The 10,566-nt window shown below is 41.1% G+C and overlaps 1 protein-coding gene across 1 annotated transcript in view; it reads right to left on the bottom strand.

Moving 5' to 3' along the window:
* Positions 1-564: 564 nt before the first annotated feature.
* MATN1 (matrilin 1) overlaps positions 565-10,566 on the bottom strand; it is a 92,269-nt gene continuing 82,267 nt past the window's right edge. The window contains exons 7-8 of the mRNA XM_086957510.1: positions 9,167-9,246; positions 565-3,417 (exon numbers count right to left, since the gene is read on the bottom strand). Of these exons, the coding sequence (XP_086813636.1) occupies positions 3,367-3,417; positions 9,167-9,246 (131 nt within the window). The 3' untranslated portion in view covers positions 565-3,366. The remainder of the gene's footprint in view (positions 3,418-9,166; positions 9,247-10,566) is intronic.

The following is a 10,566-nucleotide window of genomic DNA, read 5'->3' as shown; positions in this document are numbered from 1 at the left end:
GCATGAATATCTACTGCATTAAATATGTACTGCATGAATATGTACTGAAATGAATATGTAGAGCATGAATATGTATGGAAATAAATATGTAGAGCATGAATATGTACTGCATGAATATGTACTGCATTAAATATATACTGCATGAATATCTACTGCATTAAATATGTACTGCATGATATATACTGCATGAATATGCATTGCATTAAATATATACAGCACGAATATGTACTACATGACTATGTACTGCATTAAATATGTACCGCATGAATATGTACAGCATTAAATATGTAGTGCATGAAAGTGTACTTTGTTAAATATGTACTGCATTGATATGGACGGCATGAATACGTACTTTATTAAATGTGTACTGCATGGATATGTACTGCATTAAATATCTAGTATATGAATATGTACTGCATGAAAATGTATTCAATGAATTTGTGCTGTCCCAACAAAAACAGTGAAGATAAGTAAACTTGCGCAGAAGTAGTACTTCTTAGGAACTGTAAGACAGTGTCAATCAAACATAGGGATAAAAAAGTCAGAGACTGTTAGATGTTACATTTTTCAGCCAAATTTTATTTCATTGTTTTTTCCCCTCACCCAACAGCCTCTTGCCTTCATGACATACGAAGGATACACATCTGGCTTTATAACATAGAAGCACACATGATCACATTTTTAGGGCTGCAGAAAAAGCAAGGAGAGGGGTGGGGACTGGACAGCTGTATCACTCTGGAGTGTCAGTAAACAATGGTGTCACAGCTCACCCATAGGGAGAGCAGACACTATAGCACCAAGCCAAGGCGAAGCGGCTAGCTAACTCCAGAATGCAAGACACAATATTTGGAACAGGTTGTGTTTTTTTCCCCCAATCACATTAAGGGTGGGGCCAAGTTGTTGTTTTTTAAATGACAAACATGGACAATTGTTCTGCTTTGCAGATAAATGTCAGGTGCCAGGACTGGACCAGTTCCTGTTCCAGGGAGGGTTTTTGAGTCTGTTGCAAGTGAAGTAGAAAGCATGGCTGGAGTGTTTCTTGAAAGTACGTGTAAACTCCTCTCTAGAGCCATGCACTAGCTTGGGTATGCGTGTTCGCCACTTCTCTCTAGTGGCACTATGCTATCACTAGGTGAGTACGTGCAATTGTCACCGTGAGACAGGGGCTCCCAGGCGTATCCCAATCGAAGCTCAAGCAAAGGGGATGTTAGTTATTGGTGGTAAGAAGTTAGGATGGATAGATATGAGGTGGAATGCATGCCAGCCATTATTTGAATACATTCTATAAGGATAGCTATTGGTTGAATGCACTCAGATTAGACAGGTGAAGATGGAATACCCTTATTGACTGGCACAATTATCCCCCTTGTTTCAGATGAAGAAGTAGGCTATCTTATCCTCACTAAGGGGGCGCCCATGACCGTGACTGGAGAAGAACAGCAGAAATATGTGTCTGTGGAAAAAATGGGACTCTCCTTATACATGCTAAACATGTGGATCCTTCTCATACATGCTAAACATGGAGCCCTGGCGAACTTTGAAGGATCCTTCGTTTCGGCTTTTGAAGGTGAGTCTGCATCTAATTTTATGTGAATGAACACTACTGTAATGTTTCCTACTCTAATGGATCTGAAATAGAGTGAGCCTATTTCAGAGAGTTTATTTAACCCGTTCCCAGCGTCGAACGTTCAGCGCCCAGTGCTGAACGTTCGGAGAACGAATGCTGGCCCGTTGGCCAACGGTCGTGCGCAGCACTGGGGAGGTAGCGCTCGGGATGACCGTTGGCCGACGGCAGCAATTAAAGGGTTAAAGGCACAAATGTTTAATAGTTGTAGCAGTAAGTGGATCGAAATATAAGAAATGAGAGATTAATTCTGTAGTATACTCATGTGGCTGGTACGCACAGTGCAGAAGAGCGTGCACAAGCAATCGCAGGCAAATGCAGATTATTGCACTAGTCAAAATGGCCACCTGTTTCACACATGGATGTGCCTATTCCTTTTGTTTGTAGCTAGGTAAACACTTCAGCAGAGGGTAAATCAGCAGAAAAGTTGTAGGGAAGGGAAAATAAAGAAAGTCTTTAGATTCTTAAATTATGAAAAGTGCTTTGGTTGATAGAGCTCTGGATAGACCGCTGGTAGTGAATGCACTCAAAGTCATGTATTAATGGCGGATACCTTATGGGTCAATAATATTGGTGATATGCACTGACAGTTAATGGCCAAATGGTGGGATGAACTCAGGGTGAATATTGGTATAACGCATTAGGGAAGGTTAGTTATTCGCGAAGACAATGTTTTCTAATAGAATCTCAAGAAAGGGAATATTATCTCAGTTACAGCTCACCTTCTATATGTGTAATGTATACCATTATTTGTAGCATAGTTGTATTTTTGTATTATACATGAAATTTTCACTTCAGGTTGAAGTAATCTTATTCATGCTTTATATTAAATTAATTAAACACACAAATGTGAATTCAAAAACAGACAATGAAAGTAAAACTCATTAAAACAAAGACACTTAACCTCCGTCGCACTCAGTGATTCTGAAAGGCCACAATCATAAGCAGGTTTAAAAAGAAGAAAAAAAGCTGTCACTTGGTAGAGCTGCACGGTTCTCAGTATTCTGCCACCACAATTCAAGGCAGCCATTTTAGAAATGGTGTCATTAACAGTTTGGCCCTTCTTGGCACTGATTAGTGTACCTTAAAAATTCACTGACAGAACATTCTCGAAAATGGGTCAATCTCTTTTGACGAATTACAAAATGGCGGTTTCCAGGGGCAATTTTGTGCAAAGGGATGCTTTGGCATTGAAGCTCATTTGAAGGGATTTATTAAATATATTTTCCAATGCAGGCCTCTTGTGACAAATGAAATGACAGTGGCTTGGCTGCTTGTGCTACAACCGGCTCTGAAACAGAGCCCTTTTTTAGGGGGCTCAACGTCTTACTCGACTCATGGGACGGAAGTAAGGTCTCCATGCAATAAGAGCTTTATCCAACTATTAATCAAGTAAATAACATAAAATATATATATATATTAAGCTTTTAGATTAAAAAACAAACTCTGTAGGGGTTTAATTTTATACACATATATGTATGAACACTATACAATGTGAAGTGTATGCCGCATTTTAGCGATCAGTGATTCACAGTGCTGTCTCGTCTCCCGCGTGCACTGCAATATCTTTCCTTCGCAGGGAAAGGCTGCTAAACCAGGCCAGATACAGTCTCTGTGGTGTAGAAAGCTTGATGGAGTGATACTGACGTTCACGTGGGGTCACTGAGATATTCCATGACGTTTCTCACGGTCGGGTTGGAGAGAGAAGGTTGACGAAGTGCTGCCGATGTCGTCCGTTGTCTTTAAACAATTTTGTTTTCCAAGGCGGCAATTCTTTTCGTCACAGCTTCAAGTGAGGATGCGTTAAGGAGAGTGACGGTTCATTGAAATGAAATTCATTATCATTAGTAGCGCCAAGAGCCGTATTATGATGGGCGTTTCTGGCTCAGCGAAGAGCCGAGCTCCTGTTTTATGTGCCTGCAGGGTGTAAAGTGAATTCATTTAGGGCCAGATGTAGGTAATCCAGATTTACCGATTCTAAAATACCGAGTTTTATCGATTTTTGTATTTTATAATCGGTAAATGGGATGTAGGTATTCATTCGGTATTTTTTACCGAATCGGTAAGATTTGGTAAATACCGAATCGATATTTACCGATTCGGTATTTCCCATTCATCCCTATGGGCCTCCAGGCCCATAGGAATGAATGGGAATTACCGAATCGGTAAATACGGATTCGGTAAAATGGGGAACACATTCAAGGGTGGCAGAGTATCACTTTGACACCCTGTTGCACCCCTGAATAGTGCATGGGTGCACATGTGGCAGACATACATGCCCTAAGGGCATGTATGTCTGCCACATGGCACTGTTATAATTTTTAAAAAATAGCTTTTTGTAGGGTTTTCGATATTTACCACCAACTCGTAGTTGGTGGTAAATAAGGAATCCTGAAATGGGAAAAGCACTAATTTGAGTGCTCCCTACATTACGGATTCGGTAATTTACCGAATCAGTATTTTAAGGAATCGGTAATTTACCGATTCCTTAAATTACCTATTCGGTAAATTACCGAATCCTTAAATTAGGCCCCTACATCTCAAAAGCCCAATACCGGTCGGTAATGGCCGAAATTCTGTAATTTCGGCATTTACTGACCGGTATTGGGCAGCCTACATCTGGCCCTTTGACTGTTACTTCTCTGAGTGAGTGCATTATTTTTCATACAGCTCAAGCAACCGATGACCACTATTTCTGAGCTACAAAATGTGTAAATTAAGCACTAACTCAAAAAAGTATCAGATTAAATGAATTCACCTTATGCCCCACAGGCAGTGCTTAGTAGTAAAAAAAACAATTAAGTGCCAGGGCCCTTCTCGGAAGTCCCCGGCAGCCTACGCTGCCAATGACAGTACCAACATGTGTAACAACTCAGTCTATTTCAGACCACACAAAGTTATAATAATGGCGTGAGAGGCTGGTATTATTCATTTTCAATGGGCATTAACATAATAAACACGGTTGTTGTAGTCGTTTCATAATTAAACTAGAGAGTGCCACCATGTGGTGAACTATCACAAGTGCCGGTGCTGACAATTAAGTGCAGATGTCCAGCACCAGAAACCATTTGGCTCAAATTAAACATTACCCACATGAGTATAAAACCGACAAAGAGACATTAATAGTTTCTGTTACATTTATGAATGCAACCCATCATGAAACTTCATGATTCAGCTAATGGAATTGTAGCTGTCACACCTATGGAAGGATTGAGGTTGAACAATTTTTGCACCTTTAATTACATATTTGCATTCACAAAACATTGGAAACGCAATAGAGCATTATTTTAGGCCAAACAAAACACGTCAAAAAGTATAACCTGCAATCTCATATTTTAATTCCAGGAACCCTCTCTCCTCTGACGCCATCATGTTTCATAACTGACTGGATCTCCCTTATGTGGCCTCACGTGCTTTAAAAGTGGTTTACTCAATCCGTATTCCAGGTACAGATTCACAAAGTTGTAATCTATATGTAGATGTGACATACTCCAGGAAGTTTAAGAGTGAATAACACCTACTCACATAAAAAATGTGTCTTGCTGTTACAAGGCTGTTAAATGAGTGCTCAATTCCTGTCACCTCTTGCCTGTTTCAGTTGTTTTGTGAACTGTAATGGATATTATTATATCTCAGTACAAAAGGGGGTGGTGATGGACGGAGCATCTGAATCAATCAAACACTCACACCCAGTCAAAAGATCTGGGTTTAATCGATCACCTTTCTTTAGTCCACTCTGCCACCCCAGTTTAGACATGGCTATATGCAAATCAGTCTGACCCTGTGCCTCATGGGAACAGTCCAGCCCGAACTACCAAGCCATGTCTTCCCAGGACCGGAAACAAGCTTCCGAGGACCGGTTTCTGGCATTCCAGCCCTCTTCAGCCCGGCTTGCTTGAATCCAGTGGCAAAGTGAGCAAGGACTCACGTCTGAGCATACCCTGCCACACTTATGGCGGCCAAAAGCGGTGATGGACATTATTATATCTCATTCAGTAACTGAGCACAAGCTCATATGGAAAGTGTTGTAGAATCTTTAATCAATACTAATTAGAAATGTTTAATTCTGTGATTTCCCTCACTTTGGACATGATTCTCCTGACCAAAGTGAAAGTGAGTTAAATAGGGTAGGAGTGGCTGAATAAAAAGGATACTGGTTAACTGAAAGCGGGTACACACTAGGCTTGGGCATGCAATTCCGCTCTGCTCGCAGAGTTTGCAGAGATTTTCCCATTCCGCAATTTGCGTAGTGCGAGGAGCTCTGAAAAAACTCAGCAGAGTGGAGATTTTTCCTTGCTCGCACTCGCCAACATCGACAAGCGAGAGCAACAAAAATCTTGTTCCAACGCCCTCCCGGCAAGATTTCTCAATGCAGGAGGTCGCAGATGGTCACGACCGCTCGACTTGAGAAACCTTCCGGCCACATTGAGGAAGCTGGCGCTCGAGTAGAACATCTAGTGATGTGTCCCTAAGTCCGCATATGAATTATCACCCAAACGGCAGCTTGGAAATTTGAAAATGCACTAGTTCTGTCCCAACATGTCACATAATTTTTAGAAAATAATAAACCAATGTTGCCCCCTCACTCAAAAGCATTTGTTAGTTTCAGACAAGGTACACACTTTGCTCCTGAATAGGAGCCTGTCATTTAAGTTTTAGTGCATATGGGAGCATAACCAAATGCCAGTTCATTGCCATGTGGTTGGAAGGCATCTGAACATATGCCCATCATATCTAGCAAGCCAGTGGCAGATGCTGGCAGCTGACCAGATTAGTCGGGTTCTGTGACACATCTCCAAATGGGTCGGTTATTTTAGGAGGAGTCCCACAAAATTCTTGACAACTTCCAATGGATTTAGTCCTAATGGTGATAGTGTCTGTACTACTAGATACTCAAGAAGCTTTTGACCCCCTTCATTTATGTTCTTTCAAACTTTTGTCATGGAAAACTGTTTCCCTAAGCTATTGCAATTGCTAGAATGATAGGTAAGTTTCAGGCTCTGTCTTTCTCTGCTATTAAAATGCTTACTAAGAATACTAGCAACAGTTACTAAGACTAGTGCTACTGAAAGAGTGACAAGCAATTTTCTCAAAGAAAATCAATTAGCTCTACCTTCATGGAACCAGTAGAAAATGATTGATGGCAATTTATGTGTGCTTATGACAGTTATAGATTGACCAGGAATATGTTCAGACTATTTCTAGGTTGATTTCTCTCACAATGAAACATTTTCGACCTTGATGGGGACATTTCTTTTGAATGAACTGCCACATCCCTCAGCCATGCCCAAGCAGCAGCAAACCAGTGTCAATCCTTATAGCTGAGTGAACGCAGAAGCAAAGGACTTGTGATCGGCTACTTGGCCCACTGTGCATTGCTTTGTTAACCTTTGTTAAGCACTATTGTTTCGACATGGGAAAAAGTGATATGCATGTATTTGGAAGGGCTATTATCCAGTTGTTGCTTGCATACCTTCATTCATGTCTGTGACCTCCCTCTGGAATGATGCACATAATCTGTGTCCAGGAGCCTCTATCAATCAGAAGAACAAGTTACTTACTTTTGGTGGTTTTCTTTGTGCAGGATGATCCATCTCCCAGAGATCACTTACAGCCCTCTCACTGATTTTCTCTGGAGTGGCTGTTAAGCTGTTCATTAAGTTGCTAATTGAGATTATTTTATTTTTCATCTGTGACATTGGTAGGAAGGCTTTGCAACTTTGATGACAAGGATGCACAGTGCCACCTAGTTGTTGGTGAGATGCTATAGCAGTTACATTTTCCAGATACTGTCTGAGTATCTTTAATTGAGGTTCGTGTAAGGAATCTGCAGGACCTGACCGTCCATCAGAAAGAACGTTACAGAAGGCATGTAACTTGTTAGTTTCAGGGAAAACTGACTACCTGAAAAGATAGGCCAACCATCTCCAATAAAGGTGCCATGTAGTACTGTCTCAGGCAATCTAGATTCTATTGAGGGTGAGTGTGTAGTACAGGGGTCTCCAACATTTTCAGTAATGAAAGTTACTTCTGACCAGTGAAAATCGTTATGAGCTACTGAAGGCCAAGTAACTCGCCCAGCTTCATTGACTTTAAACATCTTCAGCCTGATTCATCATAGACCCGTTTTGCGAGTCTATTATAGCGATTCATAAGGAATCGCTATTACAGACTCGCAAAACGGGATTCATGTAGGAATCGCAAAAAGATTTGCGATTCCTACACAATCCTTATTTGCGATTAGCAAATTGCTAATTGCAAATAAGGAATAACTCCCCATTCATTCCTATGGGCCAAAAGGCCCATAGAAATGAATGGGGAGTATTCCTTATTTGCGATTAGCAATTAGCTAATCGCAAATAAGATAGCGATTTAACGGGTGCCAGGGGTGTCCAAAGGACACCCTGTAGCACCCCTTAAATGAAAATTGAAACAGGTGTTGCGGACACACATGTCCAAAGGACATGTGTGTGTGCAACATGCAACTTAGAAAAATGCTTTTAAAAGCATTTTTCTAAGTTTTCGCTATTTACCACGAGGTTTGACCTCGCGGTAAATAGCGGGCCGAAATTGCGAATTCGCAATTTTTTAATGGATGATGAATTGCATTTAAGGAATCTCAAATAGAGATTCCTTAAATGTAATTCTTCGCAAAATTGCGACATCGCTATTACCGATTTTTGCATTTGGGATGATGAATCCCAAATGCAAAAATAGAGCTCGCAAAGGGCCAGATTCTTAGAATCTGGCCCTTTGCGAGCCGATTTCGGCTTGATGAATCAGGCTGCATGTCCATCGAGCCCAATACTATGGTTTGAACAAAATACTGTGACTATGCTCAACAGAGCCCAGTCTCTTCACAATAAAGCTGTGTAGCAATCATGTATGTAGTCCTGGGACGCCAGAGGTAGTGACATAGACAAGAGATACGAGAAGAGCAAGGAATAGTCTGCAGTAGAAGGGAAACAGAAAACTGTTACAGGGAGAGAGAGACAAACACATGCATAAATATCAAATGGTAGAGCTGGGAGAGAGAAAAAAGAGACACAGACAGTGAAAGGCATGGACACAAGTCCATGAATACAAAGCATAAGCACATGGACAAACATAAGGCCAGAGCTAGGCAAGCAGACATTTACACTAACAAATGTAGGCATGGACATTACAAAAGGGGTATGTAGACATAAATAAAGACCCAGACACCAAAAACAGACAGAAGGGCATAGAAACAAGTAGATGCAGACACAAAGAGACACATGGGGAACGCAAAACAGGAACATACGTGCGAAGACTCTACCAATACAAGCCAGAGAGCCCATAGTGTCAACGTAACACGGCATGAGGAAATACTTCACTTCAAAATATACATTTACAATGAAAACACATGCTCACTTAGAAGCCAGTCACACCACTACTTGTACAATAGTTCTAAAACACATTTGAGCCCACATGTTTTGAACCAAAAACCCGTAAACTGCTGCCATGTAGCTGTAAGACACCTTCACCACTTTCTCATGAAACAAGAGATTTGTAAAGGATATGCTTCCTTGTCAGTGACTGTATGAGATCCTCCACCTTGGTCTGAAATTCCACAATAGACTCACACTCGCATGGATCCTTTTCTGAAAACAAGAAATAAAAATGTTAAAGGGAATGAAATGTAGAGGTCAAAGACTTCATGCAAATAAAGACTCTGCAACTTTGAGATGCAAAAAGGAAGGATGAGATATTCACAGAACTTGTTGTCTCTTCACAAAGATTTTGCACTGGGTAGGATGATTCTTGCTGGAATCTTACAATACACAAACAGATGTATGTGTAGATAAGCCCTTACTTTCAAGGGATTTGTATTTGCAACCTAGATAAGAAGATATGTTTACTATCAAACGAAATTCTTTCAAATGCCTCAATCAGCCCTCACACTCCAACAGGTAAATAAGCTTTAACAAAGCAAACAGCTTTGACTTGTGTGCTAGTAACTCTCTTGGGGCCAGATGTACTAACTTTTTTTGTGGGTGCAAATGAGTTTCAGACCCATTTGCGACCACAAAAAACTTGTGGCCCATGTACTAATCCTATTTTGCGAGTCGCAAATCAATTTGCAACTCGCAAAATAGGATTAGCAACTCACTATTAGGAAGGGGCGTTCCAAGGGCATCCCTTCCTAATAGCAACTCCTGTATGATTGTTTTGCAACTGCAATTACAGTCGCAAAACAGTCGCAGTTATCACCCTCACAGAAGGGTAGTAAACCACTTGCAAACCCCTTTGTGAGTGGCTCTAAAAATATTTTTAAGGGCAGGCAGTGGTCCCAGGGACCACTGCCTGCCCTTAAAAAATGAAACAAAAAAGTTTCATTTTTATTTTTTAAATGTATCCCATTTTTCTTTAAGGAAAACGGGCTGCATTAAAAAAAACTGCTTTATTTAAAAGCAGTCCCAGACATTGTGGTCTGCTGACCCCAGCAGGCCACCATGCCTGGGAGTGCCAGTCATTCCCAATGGGGTCGCAAATTGCGACAGCCTCCTTAATATGCATGAGACATGCAATTTGCGACCTCATTGGGAATCACAAACAGTGTCTCAGACACTGTTGTGCATCCCAATTTGCGAGTTGGAAATTCTGAGTCGCAAATTACCAGTCGCAAATGCAACACTAATTGCGACTCACAAATTGGTGGGTCATACATCTGGCCCTTAAGCTTCTAGCAAACACAGGTTACCATGCAAACACCTCACCCTGCCTGTCCCAGATCAGCACAGACACATACAGAACACAATTCAGGTAGTGGCACACTCTTCTACATGCAAAACCTTTTCAGGACTAACAGCAGTAGAAATTAAAGTTTACTGTTCTGAACATACATGGGGGAGCATTTCTGACGCTGTGGTTGGAGGTGTCAGAAAGATAGGGAGGCGTTTCTGCTGCAACATTTATTTGCA

Source organism: Lissotriton vulgaris, chromosome 2_1 (assembly GCF_964263255.1).
Source record: "Lissotriton vulgaris chromosome 2_1, aLisVul1.2, whole genome shotgun sequence".
Lineage (NCBI taxonomy): Eukaryota > Metazoa > Chordata > Amphibia > Caudata > Salamandridae > Lissotriton > Lissotriton vulgaris.
This window is presented reverse-complemented; position numbering and strand designations above follow the sequence as displayed.